Here is a 17,266-nt window from a genome sequence, read left to right as displayed (position 1 = left end):
AGGAGTTGATGCTATTGCTGCCTTGATCTTCTCAAAACTAGCTCTCCCTTCCTTTGTCCAGGTGAAGACCATATTCTTTCTTAACATAGTTGTAAGAAGCTTAACCATGGTAGCAAGATTAGGGATAAATTTTCTTACAAAGTTGATTCTACCAAGAAAGCTTTGCAACCCTTTCTTATGAGTAGAAAGTGGGAGAGTGAGAATTCCTTTTGTTCTCTCTAGATCAATAGTCCAACTTCTACTATCTATTTACATGTTTTGTTCATATCTGCTTTCCCTTTTCCTTTGTTGCTTTCGTTGTTTGGTGTTGGTGCTCGAGTCATGCAGTTCTTACTAACATGTCCAAGGTTGAGACAACTAAAACAAACTAGGTTTCTATTCAACCATTTCTTCTAATTTGCTAAAAAATGTGTCTTAATGAAATTCTCTGGAATGTGCTCATACTCTCCATAATAATGACAATTATACTATGTATTGTAATCCCAGTTGCAAGAGTTACCTTTCTTAGGTGCATGTGTTTACCTTTTAGATTTCTAGCTAGATTTAGCTTTGGATCTGCCTTCACGAGCTTTATGTTCATATTTTTGACAGTCATAACAATGTTATAACGAGCTCTATTTTGTTCTCTAAGTTTGCATGATTCTTTCACTTGACAATTATGTAGTTCTTCCACAAACTTTAACCTATCCTTCAACTTTTCAGTTTTATCTTTATATTCATCAATTTTATTTAAATATTTAATCTTCTTTTATCACACTTATCCATCCCAAAGTTGTCTTTCTCTAGTTTCACCAATTTTTCTTTATAAACAATCCATCTAATAAGTTAAATTTATATTTTCTTTCAACACTCTTTTACCTTGTTTTCCTATTGTAATAAATAGTTTAACTCACCTTGCCCTTTCTTTTAGAAACTTTAAATGCCTCTTTCCTTCTAGTATATTCTTTATTAAATCTCCAAACATCTTGAAGCAAACCCTGCATAGATATCAAACTTTACCTAATGCAATAAATATTTTCCTTTCACACATTTTAACAAATTCCTTCATAATCTGTAGAACTTAGTTGCTCGTCATGCCCAATAAAAAAACACAATGACCTTAAAAACATTTTTTTAGCTAAAGCGACTAGATAATTGTTTTGATTTTTTTGAAGTTCTGACAATAATCTTCTGTTGTTATAATTCTCATCAAAAAATGCATACATCCAGGATAGAAATTAGAACATTCTGAGCTCCAACAATCAAATTTTCAAAAATTATAATTTTCTAGAAATAACAACTGTACGTTAACTTATGACCCTTATTTTAAAAATAGATAATATTTTTAGATGATGTAAAATTGTTCTTAAACCCACAATGCTCCTACAACATTGTTATATTGCGAGCATTATTAATATCTTGTAACTAGTTATATTATATTGGGAGTTAAATGTCTATCTGTACTTTCCCATGTTCAAGTTTTGAATAATAATTTTCTTTAGTACTCCTTTATGAATATGATGTGGTTACTCAATTTTTTTCAATTCAATGATTATTTTGCTTATATGATTAATAAGGAGAATTTGGAATGCATCCAATAAATCAAGTTTAATGATTTAAGGGAATACTGGCTTAATGCATTCTCTTTTTGTTATATGATTAATAAGAAGTATTTGGAATGCATCCAATAAATCATGTTTAATAATTTAAGGGGATACTGCCTCAATGCTGTTCAGTATTTTAGTTATTCAATAGTTGTATGAAACTACATGAACAAGAAAGACATGTCTTCTAGATATGAATCCCACATATTGATTGCATGGGTGGTATGCGTGTATTAATACATAGTTTTTTAGGAAACCTTAAATATGTATAATTATATGAGGTCTTAATGTGAGGAGTGAATACTAAGAGAAAGGTATATGATCTATTAGAATATGGAAGACATTTGGCAAAATCAACCATCTCAATAGTATCACAATGATACAATGTATAATATTCATGTGCAAGGGTAATGATAAAATGTAAGTTATGAGAGCTTTTGCCAATTGAGAGATATTTCCATATATCTCCCAAAGACAAGTGGAGTTTTTGTAGGGAAAACCAATCTCTCATAAAAAATACTAGGTTAATATCAAAACTAGACAAAAGTAACTCTTGTAATATAGTCCATAAAGTTTCATTCAATCATTCTTAACCCTCTAAATCGATGGCTCAGGAATGAATCCATATAGATAATGCAAAGAAATGAGCTACTTAAGATTAGGAAGCCCTTTCACCAAAAATAATAGCTACCCCTCATTAGAATGACAAAAAAGGATGAACGAAAGATACATGATACTCGTCAAATGAATAAAAAGGACCCAAGCTGGTCGTGCATGTAAACCAAATCGGACAAACTCCTTTCCCATAAAAATATTATTTCCAATTGTGAAAACATCAAAGTAATTGACTTATATTTGAAAATACAAAAAACTAAACATTATTTTGATTTCCAAAAATATCAAAGTACAGTACTTGCATAAAAGAATCTAAAGAGACCTATATCACCTTTCTAATAATATACCACAAGAATTGGCAGAATCAGAGACACTAGTGCGAAAAGTTGAGCTCAAAAAAAAAAAGAATTCTCGGATTTTACCTTGATTGAAAATAATAAAAACCTAGAGTGGAATTTGTAGATTAAACTTACACCTCTAGAAAATGCTTAAAAGTAACTTTGTAAAGATATCTTGTTTGCCCAATTTCAACATCATTTGGAAAGCTTATAGATTACATGAGATAGTTTAGGGTTAAAGGAGCTGAAAACTCATTGGACTAAAGAGGGGTGGGATGTTTAAGGAAAAATCCTAGAAAGGAATTGACTAATCTAGCTCGTTAAATAGTATGTGAATCTGAGGGAATTCATAAGGCAAAGACAATAGAAATATTATAATGTTTCCTGTTATGAAGTTTACATTAAATATCCTTTGCACAACTATTGGACTAGAGAAGGATGGGATGTTCAAAGAAAAATCCTAGAAAGGAATTGACAAATCCATCCCGTTAAATAGTATGTAAATCCAAGGGAATTCATAAGACAAAGAGAATAAAAATATTATAATGTTTTTTGTTATGGAGTTTACATTAAATACCCACTGTGCAACTATTGGCTAAATGATCATTTTTCCATGTAGATGAATCATTCAATATTGATATAGTTTTGAAGTATTGTTTTCAAATAATACTTTTTAAAAAAAATTTAAACTCAATTTTTTCACATTGTAACTACAACTATTGACTAAATGATTAGTTTTCCATATAGATGAATAGCTCAATATTGATATAATATTGAAGTAATTTTTCCAAATAACACTTGATTATATTTATTTAAACTTTATTTTGTCACATTGTAACTAGTTATTCGCATAATAATTATTTAGACATTTATATGCATCGATCAACCTTGAGAAAAAATTTAATAGAAACTATTCGCTCTCCTAGACATGATAGACACATGTAGATGATTAAGCAATGTCCTTAACAAGATTAGGATATCGACGCAAATCCTCTTATTAATATCACACAATATGATTGGGAACTTTTAATAAGTTGTTAGAAAGTAAATGAAATACGCCATGGCATTAATGTGATACATTATAAGCACCATGAATCGTAGAAATAGTGTTTGTTCCTAATTGCAAATCAATCGTTTATCAAATGATTTCTTATATTTTATTTTTAGTTTGTGATATAAAGTACATTTGAAAACAGTATTCTGTTGTGCTAGAATTGTATAAGTCATATTTAATTTTAGGCATTATATTGAAATTAGATCAATGCTCTAGTAATTTTGTATTATGAAAAATTATGTTTATTCCTTTAAATTCTTATTGAATATGCAAAACTAAGTGATTTCAATTTTTTGTGATAAAGCATGAATAGAATAATAGAAAAATATCAAAAGAATTATTCTCCAACAAAAGGCAAACTAGAGTTACCAGATAATGTGGAGGTATGCTTTGTATCTTATGATATTTATTAATTAATTATATTAGAATTAACAAGAATGAAATAGTATAATAATCATTGTACTATTTTAATTTATTTCTTAATAAAAATAAATGAACCTTTATAATACTTTTATATAAAATTATTATATTAATTTAATTATTTATAAAATGAAAAATTAATTGAATTATAATTTGATCGAAGGATAGATTGATTTTTTTAAAAAAAATTTCTTTTCTTCCATTCACAAATCATTCGCAAATAAATTATTTTTCTCTCATATGCTTACTGGAATCTCTTTCACAATTTAAAATGAAATAAAACTAATAGTAACCCTTCATTTTTTTTTTAATTGTAAACAATATTTTCATATTTAAAAATTTTTCTTGCTCTAAAATGGATCACATCACCCTTATTTCTCTAACTATTCCAATGCTTTTATAGAATGTGGGGGTTCCTCCAAAGTATCCATGATCTAGCATATGTGTCTACAAACAAGAGATGTGCTGCCAAAAATTAGAAGAATGAATGTATGTAAATGAAATAAAAAGTGAAGTAGAGGGGCAGAAATAACACTATCGAGAAGTTAAAATAGAATCAAATTATTTATAATTTTGAATGTAAAATATTTTTTTGTATGAAGATTTCTTATAATTTTCATAAAAATAATATAAAATATAATGATCAAATATAATAACAAATGATCAAATATAATCAAATAATATAATCTTAAAGACAGTATATAAAAAAATATAGAAACTTTTAGACTAAATATAGGCCAAAGCCAAGGCTCTTGGATACGAAGCTCATAATTTACCACTGTGTTGTAAGCTCTTGCCTAGGTCTAAATAACGTAAAAAATACTTCATCTAATAGGCAGGAGTCTACAACACAATTGTAAATTGTAAGCCAATTATGAGGGAGGTTTGAGTTCATGATCTTAATAAATAATAATACTTAATCACAACACATTATAATAATTAATCTTTGCTTTAGCCTTTTAACCATAATATATATATATATATATATATATATATATATATATATATATATATATATATATATATATATATATATATATATATATATATATATATATATATATATATTTTATAAATTATTTTTAACGATAAAAATACTCAATCTTAATGAATAAAAGTACTTTAAGACTTGTAAAATTCTCTCTTTTTTTTTTATTTTTTAATTTTTGATAAAAATTAACTTTACTCCTACCAAAATTGGTTATTTAATTATACATCATAATGTTTATTTTCTACCCTTGAAAGAGATCTTACATCTAAGCCTGTTATTACTATTTTTTCTCCATTAATCGTCATGCTAGATATTGGGAGCATTGGAATAGATAGAGAAATAACGACGATGTGATCTATTTTAGAACTAGATAATTTCGTCAATACAAATAGATAGTTTATAATAAAAATAATTTGTTTTTTTGGGTTGCTATTAGTTTCATTTCATTTTGAATGCAAACTAGATTCCTTCAAATGTGTAGTTCTTTAGGAAGAAAATTTTAATTTGGAGTAATTTTCAAATGTTTTCTTCCTTATAGAATTTGTTGTAGTCAATGTTTATTCGAGATTTATTATGTTTTAATTCTAAACTAATTTAAGATGCTCTTTGTCCTATAGAATCTCTCGGAGTAAACATTTTGGATTCATTAAGTTTCCAAGTTAAAGTTTCACAAGAGATTGTTAAAATTTCCTAGGTAAGGACAATTCAAATCCACAATATTTACATGAATCATCAACACACTTGCGTTGTCGGGCATTTTATTCCACAACAATTTTCCTTTAAAAACAATACTTTTATATTGATTTCAGGAATAGAAAGAGAATTAAACTATCTATAGACCGTGTGAGGCAATTTTTAGTTTGTAATTGAATAAACTAGGAAACTAAATAAGAGTCATGAAGACAACAAGGGTCTGTTTGTTTCATGGAATTGGATTGGTATTGGGACAACAGTAACCTGATTTTGTCAAACTCGTCGTTTGTGTCCAAAATGATAAAGTGGAATTAAAATTTTGGAATTCTAAATTTGTCCCAAAATGAGGTTGGCACTCTTACATCTAGATAGGTGGAATTGGGAATTGACTTCCAGGTTTTACTTTTTGAGGATTGGAAAGAATTTAAAATGTACATTCCAGTGTTTGCCAAGTTTAGAAGACAATCTCTACCAAATTCACTCGAGTTCCCAAGAGAAGTTCGCAGAAGTTCATTGTAAACCAAGCTCACTTGGTTAACAAAGGAAAGTTGGATGGAACCAGTATCAACCGAGCTAACTCAATTACCAAAGGAAGTTTGCAAAGATGTAGTGTTAATCAAGTTGACCTAGGTAACATAGGAAAATCATTTCAATGTTAGTGTCTACCAAGCAAGGTCTACTAACAAAAGATTTTCATGTTTTGCAATATTGAGTTTAATGAATTTGGTTGTTGGTTCTAGCCGACTGAAGAGATGAATATTAATAATTCTAAGGTGTATTAAAGCAGACTTCACAATGTATATGATATAAGTATAAGGTCAAGTTGAGGATTGAAGGTGTGTGAGAATGTGTGGAAAATAATGCTTAGAGGAATTGAATTGGAAGGATAACTAGAATATACTTTTTGGGTGGCAAAGTTTAATCTGATCAGGAAGGAACAAGTATTCGAGCTAGAATTGAGATCTAAAATTAACAATATAGTTGCATCAGCAATCAGGCCATTTCATTGTTACTCTCTAACCATTGTAGTAGTGAACTAAATCTTTTAACACAGTTAGCCTAACAACTATTTGCCAAATCCTTCAACAAGGTGGTATTTTTAGATGGAAGTGTCGAAAGTCCTCTAACATGGCCACTTCTAATAGGGTGATTAAATCCTCTAACATGGTCACACTTAACAATGTGTTTTGTAAACTCTAACAACGTTGGTTCCTAACAGGGCTGACTTACAAAGAGTGAAAAACAATAACAAGTTGCAATTGGTGGTTTTTCCCAAATTGGATTTCCACATTAAATCTTGGTGTCACTTGTATTCACGCTATTTTTTTTATGTGTATGTAACAAAGTTAATTAAGGTTAATCACAGCTAATATCTTAAGATTTTCATGTTCAATATTTGTCAAGTAATAGTTATTATTATAGTGCTTCCCTAGTTACAACATATTGATAGTGTTAACCGAGTGACAGTAGTTTCAACAGAGTTTATGTTTTGTATTGACATTTAAGGGATCTGAGATTTATTTTTGTGGTAACTGATTCACCCATCCTCTATTAGTTGCTCCTCTTATATTTCCAACAATTGGTATTAGAGCTTTTGGTGCTTACAGGGAAGGTTTCAAGGACCTAAGCTAAAGATCAGGATGTCTTATAAAATAGAAATTCCCATGTTGAACAAAGATAACCTCGAGGCATGATAGGAACTTGTGAAGATACATCTGGTGACCATTTGTAATTTAGGTTTGAAATATTTGAACACCCAGTATAAGGCTCCTGCTGGAACATTGATTGTTGAGGAGATTGCTAAAAAGAAGAATCCTAACATTATGATGATTTACATTGCATCAACTCTTAATTATGTTGAATTTGATGAAGTCAAAGGGTTTGCTACTGCTTATGAGATGTGGGCAAAGCTAAAAGATATCTATGGAGGTGATGATTATGTGAGAAGAGACAAGGCAGAAAGCTTGAGAGTTTTGTTCGATTTGATGAAGATGAGGGAAGATAAAAACATTGCAAAATATGTTAAGAGAATCAAAGCTAGTGTAAGTGCAATCAAAGCCTCTGGAGGGAAAATCAATGATGTCACAGTTGTAAGCAAGGTATTCAGAACCCTTCTTCCTATATATGCAATTAGAGTGTCAGCTATTCAAGAGATGAATTGTGATCCCAATAATATGATAACCTTGGATGCTCTAGTGGGAAGATTGACAATATTTTGAGCTAGATAACTATGATAATTATGTTCCTAGTTAGCAATCTTGAGTCTACATTTGAAGCTAAGTTGTCAATCAAGAAGAAATTTGGAAAGTCTAAAGACAAACAATTTGAAAGTGAAGAGGAAGACAGTTTTGACAGTGATCTTGAAGCTATTGAAGCACTGATTGCAAGAAGATATCCCAAAGGCAAATGAAAGTACAAAGGTAAAATTCCTTTAATTTGTTTCTCTTGTGAAGAAGTTGGTCACATTGCTGCAAGGTGTCCTAGTACACAAGACAAACATGAAAAGAAGAACAACAAGTACAAAGGTAAGAAGGATTTCAAAAATTACAAAGACTACAAGGATAAAGGTAAGAAGTCTTGTTTAATGGCCAAATATTTTGATAGTAGTTATGATGATGAAATGGTTTATATTGCTGTAAAAGAGGAATTTGATGACGAAGAAGATAAGATGGTATTTATTTGTCATGTTGGCAAAAATGATACATGGATTATTGATAGTAGTTGTTCTCATCATATGATTGGTGATAAAACAAAGTTTGAACATATGGAACACTATGATGGTGGAAGTGTAAGATTTGGAAACAATAAACCATGTTGCATAAAAGGAAAAGGTTGTATTTCTCTAACCAATGAACTTAGATGTGATAATGCTTATTGGGTTTAATGACTGAAACATAATCTACTAGAGTGTGACATAGTTGAATAACATTGGTTTTAAGGTAGAATTCATGAATGGGAAGGCCAGGCTGCTAGATGGAAAAGGAAATCTAGTTGGGTTTGGTAACCAAACAAAAGGTAACTTATTGTACCTAGATCTAAGTGAAAGTTCATGTTTCATTGTTCAAGTAGAGGAAAGCTAGTTATGACATAAAATGGTTGTGTCATGTGAACTTTGATAACCAGATCAAGATAAACAAAAACAAAAGAGTGAGAGGTATTCTTAGTTTGAGGAAACCTAATATGGGCCTATGCAAAAATTGTCAAGTTGGTAAGATGGGCAAGACAAGTTTTAAGAGCAAGAACTATCATTTTGAAGAAGTCTTGGAGCTAGTTCATATAGATCTTTGTGGACCTATTGTCACAGAGAGCTACAATGGAGATAAGTATTCATTTTATTTGTTGATGATTATTCTAAGATGATTCAATAGTAATATATGTAAAAGATAAGTTTGAAGCTTTTCAAAAGTTCAAGTTGTATCTGGCTAGACTAGAGAAGGAAACAAGAAAGAAGCTGAAATGTTTGAGGTCAGATAGAGGAGGTGAATTCATTTATAATGAATTCAATGAGTTCTACACTAAAAAAGGAATCAAAAGACAAGTATCAACCCTTCGTACACTTCAACAGAATGGTATAGCAAAAAGAAGGAACATATAAATCATGGATTGTGCAAGAACCCTGATGATAAGAAAGAATGTTGCAATAAAATATTGGAAGGAAGAAATTGATACAATAGTTCATACCTTAAATAGAGTACAACTGAAGAAAGACTGAAATCAAACCCCTTATGCACTATGGTATGGCTACAAATCTAATGTAAGTTACTTGAAGATATTTGGTAGCAAATGTTATATCTTGAAGGAGACTAGGAAAGGTTAATTTGATGTCAAAAGTGATGAAGGCATATTCCTAGGATACTCTAGCATAAGTAAAGTATACAAATGTTTGAATCTAACTACTCATTAAATCATGCAAAGTGCACATGTGAAGATTGATGAGTTTACAAAAAAAAGTGAAGGAAAAGAGCAGCAAAGAACTTGAAGATTAGAGAAAGCTTATCTACTTTAAACTTGATACATTGCCTTATCCAATTGGAAGCCACCTAACTTCACCTCTTGAGTCCCCAAAATCTCCAGAAGCAGCCAAGTTGTAGCCAGTGCAACTTGAGTCAGTCTTAAGGACCCAAGTAGCAATCAAAAGCTGTTGAGTTGCAGCTAGTGCAACCTAAGTCTTAGTGTGAAGAACCCGATTCATAGTGGGACTCGAGCATGATGCAGAAGATCATGGTAAGACAAGTGGAACAAGCTCTAAATCCAAAGTACCTGTATTAGAAAGATATGTCAAAAGGCACCATGGACCTGAGCAAATCATTTGAGACAAGTCAGATGGTACAATGATAAGAAACAAATTGAAAAGTACATGTTTGCTTAGTGATTTTGACCCTAGAAAAGTTAAATATGCTTTGGATAATGAAATTTGGATTGAAGCAATGAATCAAGAAATATAACAGATAGAAAGGAATAAGACTTGGACTCTATTTCCTAGACCAAAGAATAAGAATGTAATTGGCACAAAGTGGGTGTTCAGAAATAAGTTGATTGAAGATGGAGAGGTTTTAAGAAACAAAGCAAGGTTAGTATGCAAAGGATATTCTGAAGAGGAAGGTATTGATTATGGTGAAAGTTTTGCTCCTGTTGCAAGATTAGAATGTGTGAGGACTCTACTTTGCTTATGTTGCATATAAAGGATTTAAAGTATATTAGATGGATGTGAAATTTGTATTCATGAATGAAATTTTAGAAGAAGTCTACATAGAAAAACCTGAAGGCTTTGTAGATGCTAGCAAAAATGATATGGTTTGTAAACTGCACAAAGCATTGTATGGTCTTTATAAATATTGGATGAAGATTGGTTTTCAAAGGACAAATGCTAACAAGATTCTATACATCAAAGGACTAGACAAGAAGATTGTGTTGGCAGGAATTTTTGTGGATGATACATTGTTAACTAGAAATGATGATTTGTGCAAATATGTTTTCAGAGAAAATGAGTAAGGAATTTGAAATGTCAATATTTGGAGAAATCAAATTCTCTATTGGCTGCAGAGTCAACAGATGAAAGATGGTATCTACATTACTCAATCCAAGTATATCAAGGAGATACTGAAGAAATTTGGAATGGTGGTTTCAAGACCAGTTGGAACACCTATGTCTATTGGACATAAGGTTTCCAAAAATGATGATTCCAAGGAGGTAGATCAGATCACATATAGATCAATGATCGGTTAACTTGAATATGTAGTACATACTAGTCTTCATATTACTCGTAGTTGGTATGGTGGCAAGACTTTCAACTAATCCTAAAGAAAATTATATCATGAAAATAAAAAAGAATCATGAGGTACCTGAAGGGTAATAAAGATTATGGATTATGGTACAAGAAATGAGGCAATTTAGATTTGAAAGCCATCACTAATTTAGATTGGGAAAAAAGTGTTAATGACAGAAAGAGCAACAATGGTGAAGCATTCTTTCTTAGTAAAAGACTAGTGTCTTGGACAAGTAAGAAGAAAATTTGTATTTTCCAGTCTACAGTAGAGGCAGAGTATGTTGCAGCAGTAGTCAATTGTTCCAATATTGTTTGGTTCAAACAATTGTTGGCAGGTCTAGAGTTAGAAATTAAGGATCCAGTGGTTATCTTTTGTGGTAACACCAGTGCAATCAATATATTCAAGAATCTTGTGATGCATACCAAAACCAAACATATTGCAATAAAATATCATTTTATGATAGAATTGGTGCAAGACAAAGAGGTGAGATTGGAATATGTGAATACTAAATAACAAATTGTAGACATATTCACCAAGCCATTACCTAAGCATGCATTTTTGTATCTAAGAGGTAAGATAGGGGTTATTCCCCTATCTGAAGCTCACTAAACTATTAGCAATATGGTCAGATAGATGTCTTGATGGTTGTCATTTATGGCAACATGTATGCAAAATTTCATTTATGCATTTAGGGATAGAAAATTGTCTAAATGTTAGATAGTTTACACTAGTACAAAGAATAGATCTTAATAGTATAGATGACTCGTTGAGAGTTAGCTTATGCATTGTTAAGGGAAGCTTCGAAACACTATCATTATGATGTGGTTAAGTGCTCAAATGTTTACAGACTGTATGGTGCAAGTTATGATTAAAATACTAGTGCAGGTATTTAACAAAGCATAACATAGAATATCAGTAAACAAAGTTGTATGGCTTGAGGAATTATTTTGGTTACAAAATAATTACTAAGTTATGATGAGCCGACTATATGGATAATAATCTATAAGTGATTTTATATTATGTCAAGCATGTGAAGACATGAAAGCCAATTGTGTAGTAATTCGTGAATGTGTAAGGTATAAGTAAAGATCTTATATTGCACAGTTATTGAGAAGTCGTGAGATGTTGTAGATGTGATTGAAACTATTATGCAAGCTTTATGTGATATGAGATCTGATGCGAAATCAGAGCAAGTGTGAGTTATAACAATAAAATAAGTATTGTATGTATACCTATCTTGTGAAGAACTGAATTGTATAATTGCATGTTAGGGCAGTGAGCTCTTCTTGCATACATTGTAATTGTTCTAGCAACTCCTAATAGGGCTGAGGCTTCTAATAAGGCCTAGTCCTCTAACAAGGACTCGAGACACTATATGTATTTCATAGACTCCTAATAAGGTCAATATCCTTAATAGGATCCTATTGTTTAGTGAATCCTCTTGAGGGTATCATCTCCACCAAGGTTTTCCCTTGGGCAAGGTTTGCCTAGTTAAGAAATAATAGTGTTATGAGTTCTCTATGTGTATGGTTATATTTATTGTTCAGCATTATCGGTCTACTTTCATATGCATGTTATAAAGTAACAATATTCAGTTGTCGACAAAAGTTTGTAGAATACTGATTCACCCCCCTCTTAGTATTATCTATTTCTAATAATTGGTATCAGAGCACAATTGCTTCGAAGAAGCTTAACAACTTAAGTAAGATCCCTGCGAATATGGAACTGTTGAAGAGAAATCTAGAAGAAACTCTTGAGCAGATTGATCTTCTTATAGAAGAAAGAGGCACCTTGAAAGATAGATACAAAGATTCAAAAGTGTACATTGGCAAACTGAAAGATGAGATTGATGATTTGAAATCTTGCAAGGAACCATTTATGCAGACTAGTGACAATGATGATACAAAAAATCTCAAGAAAGAGAATGAGATCTTGAAACATGAGTTGAAAATTGTTGAACTGAAGTTGAGTCTTAAGACTAGTAGTAGTAAGAGGGAACCTGATCTAAAATCTGAGGATGCAGACTCTAGATCCCAGTTGAGTAAATTGACATCTGAGTTAGATTCTATTAATATAGAACATGTTGAGTTAGAGAAGTACAATATAATTGTGAAAGGAGAGTTGACACAAGCAAAACAATAGTTAGAGAAAGTTTACACAAGTTCTGAGAAGATTGATGAACAAATATTTCACCAGAGACCCTCTTATGACAAGACAGGTCTTGGATACCTTATTGGAGGAAAGTCAGCTAAGAAAGTTGGGATTAGGAAAGATCCTGATCCTATTGAAGAAACCCCTAAGGAAACTGATCAGAATGTGATCCAGTCATGTAAAGAAGTTGAGATAGTTGATTTGTTTGAGAAATCTGAAGAACCTAAGAAAATAGAGCAAGTTGATGAACCAAAGAATAATGATTCATCCAAAGAAGTAAGACATGAATTTAGAGGGATATGTTCCATATGCAATGAAGTTGGACATATAAAGAGGGATTGTACAGGTAAGTGTTTTAAAACTATTACAAATTTCTATTGTTATAATTTTCATGGTTATGGACATAAAGCAATACATTGTAAGAAACCTAAATTTGATGGTAATAATGAGAATAGTAGAATGTTTAGGAATACTAACCCTACATGTAATGGAAGAGGTAGATCTTAGAGAAAATATATTGATGGAGAAAAACTTGATGGTGAAAATCTAATAAAGGAAGCAGTTAGCCTCTTACAAATGTAACAATCTTAGACATATTGCAAGCATTCACAGAGCACCTAAAAGTCAGAATGGAATCAATAAAAGGAGGAATGCATCAGTATGTCAGTTATGCAATAACTTTGGACACATAGTAAGATTCTATAGAATGGATAGAAGGAACTTTAACAAGAATCCTAATCATAGAAGGAACAATAACATAGATAACAAAAGGAATGAGAATGGAAGTGATAACAATGAGAAAGAAGCATTTAAGGAACATGTTGATGAGTTCAAGGAAGCATTTGTGAAAACTTGTAATCGTGAGAGTTCACATACAGTATTGGGAGAACAATACTTTAATGCACCTGATGGAAAGTTGAAGTCATAGATTGTTTGTGGCCCATCCTACCTAAATTGAGCAGTTCTAGCAAAGACAGAGCATTAGTTTGTTAGAACTGATGTTAGAGAGTGAGTTAGAGGTTGCCTAGTTAACAGAAGGCAGAAGACATAGAATGGAATCTATGGTCGTGTGCACAAGTCTTGATATGATTGCAGTAAGTGAAAATTGTTAAAACAAGGTGACTGGTAAATGAAGACAGTATTCTAAATTTGTGGTAGATATGCATTTAATGCGCATTTAATGAGTGTACCATTTGTTCATGCAAAGTGTCTTGAGCGAATTGAAGAGTGATTTGACGGTGAATTGAAGTGTGAAGTAAAGTTTGAGAAGCTGAAAGTTGCGGAAGCCCAAAATCACAAATTTGAGGTATTTTATGAAGTTTTTAATCTAGTTTATTCTAGTATTTATAGATTACAGAGCAATGGCTAGTTAGAGAGTGTATTATGCTAGTGATAGACCGAGGTATGAGTTCAAGAAACACCCATTTGTTTCTTTATTGGATGATCTGTTAGGTGCATTTTTGCAAGTTCTAGAAAATATGTTTCACATAGAAGATATCAAAAGTTATATAAACTATAAGATTGAGAGCATTGGTGATAATGAAATTCACATAGACTTAGGTGATATGTGTAATAGAGATTTATCTCTACAATATGAGTATGGACACCTAGAGGAATTGAATTTACTGAAATATATATTTTATACGGAATTCAACAATCATGAATGTACCCAAATCATATTGAGTAGGGTACATGATGATATGTTCTGGTTAGGTGATGTGCCGGTTGTCATTGATAATGAACTGATTCACAAGGTCACAAGATTAAGCAATGAAGGTTGTAATCTTGTTAATGAGAAGAATGTAAGGAAAATGGTTGAGACGAACCTAAAGACAAAGTTTGACAGAAGAAATATGAAGGTTGAACCTATTCAAAATAAAGGAGTTAAGTTGTTAACTAAGATATTAGGGTACAAGTTGAACCATGGATCAAGGGTTAACTCTGTAACAGCTAGATTTCTTCATGCAACATATGTGATGTCTGTTAAAGGAAGAAAAGTGAATTTGTGTGACATTATCAGATTGCAACTGTTTGACAACATTGCAAAGATCAAGAGAACAAAGAGCACAATGTTTAGATTTGAGTCTCTATTGGCTCACTTATTCTATTATATATCAAGGAAGTTTCCTAGACTGATTAATTGGATAGCGGTGAGTGTGCAATGAAGTTATTGACTCAATGCTATAGATGCAAGCTTGAGAATGCCAAAGATAATGACATAGACGAAATGATGAAGAGTTTTTAATCATAGATGAAATTTAGGTATAGGATGCCTTCTTCTATGGTGGAGAAATATAAGGATGATTATGCTTCATGGTAGAGATTGACAGGATCTGTATGGAAGCAGTCATTCCCATAGTGAAATTCATTGAGCCTATGGGCTATGAGATTAGCACAGAGCTAATAGAAGGGTCTGTGTAGATCATATTCGAATTTGAGCAGGATACATAATGTCCTAGATGGGGAACCCATGATGGGAGATTAAGGATAGTTGAATCTGAACTTCATAGCAAAGAGAGCAAGAGAAAGGTAGAAAAGGAGATAGATTCCATCCTCAAGGAATTTTGTATGTCAAGGCAAGAATTTAATGAGCTGAAAGGAATTGTGCTGGAGATGAAGGCTAGTAGGTATATTGAAGTGTTGGCCATAAAAACCATTGCAGTAGCAAGACCTTCAGAGGGAGTAACAGTGGCACAACCTTGTGCACAAGCTCTTATTTCACCTTATGCAATAGTTGTGCAAGTGCAACCAGTGAGATCAAGATTTGAATAGACAAGGAGACAACCATAGGTCGAAGTACCTATTGTGTAGAGAAAGCCTAGTAGATTGGTGAAGGTTAAGCAAGAAACTACACCACAAGAAAAGTAAAGGGTGAAGTAGACCACCAACGGATCTGGAAAAAGAAGAAAGACTATGCAGATAAGCATTTCTGAGAGTTAAGAGGATGATGCTGAAGATAAACCTTTTGAACAAGATGTGCATGAAGGAAGGACAACAATAGGCAAGCATGGAAATCAAAGGTAGAAAATCTGAATATGTAGATTATAAATGATGATAATTTTGTTCAGTTAAACAAATTTTATAGCATGTACATTAATATGGATAGGAGGTAGTTAGAGAATAGCATCATGAGAAACATAATTTTGAGGAATAAAAGGTTTGAAAGTATACAAAATAAGATTCTAGTAGACCTATACAATAGGTTGGTTAATAGGAAGAAAAGGGTATTAGAAGAAGTCTAAACACGATGATCACATCAATAAATAAGCTATGTGATGTTGGATCAAAAGAAGAGTCAGATAGTGTTTTGAAGGGTATTGATTTCTTGCTGAGGAACAAAAGAAGAGTAGTCCTTCTAATGGGAGGCAATTATGAGGAAGCTAGGCAAGAGACGGAATAGGCTATAGTAAAATATATGTCCTCGTTACCTAAGGTGAGTGTGTAGTCTCAAGTTGATAGTCTAGTGTATGTACATGCAGATATACCTTCAAGTGATGAGGAAGAAGCAGAGGGGACACAACAGGTACTTTCACCACCTCACATTATTATGGGTACTGAATCCGTGCAAGTGGGTAGTATTGTGGATGCAAAGGAGAATCCTTTTGCAAGATATGGAGCAAATATTGTTGGAAATATCAGAAATATCACTGCTTATACGAGCTCAAATGATGAGGAAGAAGATAAGAAGAAGGAAGAACAAGAAAAGATGACACAAGAAGTAGAAGAAATGAAAAGAAAAGAAACAGAGGTGAAGAAGAAAGAAGAAGAGGAGCAAAAGAGAGCAGAAGAACAAAAGAAGAAAGAAGAGGAAGAACAAAAGAAGAAAGAAGAGGAAAAGAACATAAAGGCTACTATATCTTCAATAGTATAAGTAGCTAAAACATCAACAATAGTACCCATTCCATCTAATGATGAAGATTAGAAAGAGCTAATGGACACCTTCAGCAAATTGTTTGAGAGAAATATATCTCTAAAGTCTTTGGACAAGACTCTTATTGAAGTCTTGGAGTGGATGAAAAGGACAGTTTCCATAGCTATAGAAAATCTAGACTTGCAGGTAAAGGTAAAAGAGTTGGTGAAGACTTTTGATGAGGAGTTCACAACTTTAAATGAAGTAGCAATAACTCAAGCATAGACAAAGCATGATGCATCAT

The 17,266-nt window shown here is 31.9% G+C and overlaps 1 protein-coding gene across 1 annotated transcript in view; it reads left to right on the top strand.

Annotated features, from left to right (window-relative positions):
- Positions 1-17,266, top strand: part of LOC149564753 (truncated transcription factor CAULIFLOWER D-like) — a 239,791-nt gene that overhangs the window by 70,616 nt on the left and 151,909 nt on the right. Inside the window, exon 3 of the mRNA XM_089818344.1 lies at positions 3,895-3,973. Coding sequence (XP_089674470.1) covers positions 3,895-3,973 — 79 coding nt within the window. The remainder of the gene's footprint in view (positions 1-3,894; positions 3,974-17,266) is intronic.

This window comes from Cupressus sempervirens, chromosome 3 (genome assembly GCF_028749045.1).
Source record: "Cupressus sempervirens isolate cs-2001-9-10 chromosome 3, ASM2874904v1, whole genome shotgun sequence".
In the NCBI taxonomy this organism is placed as follows: Eukaryota; Viridiplantae; Streptophyta; class Pinopsida; order Cupressales; family Cupressaceae; genus Cupressus; species Cupressus sempervirens.
This window is presented reverse-complemented; position numbering and strand designations above follow the sequence as displayed.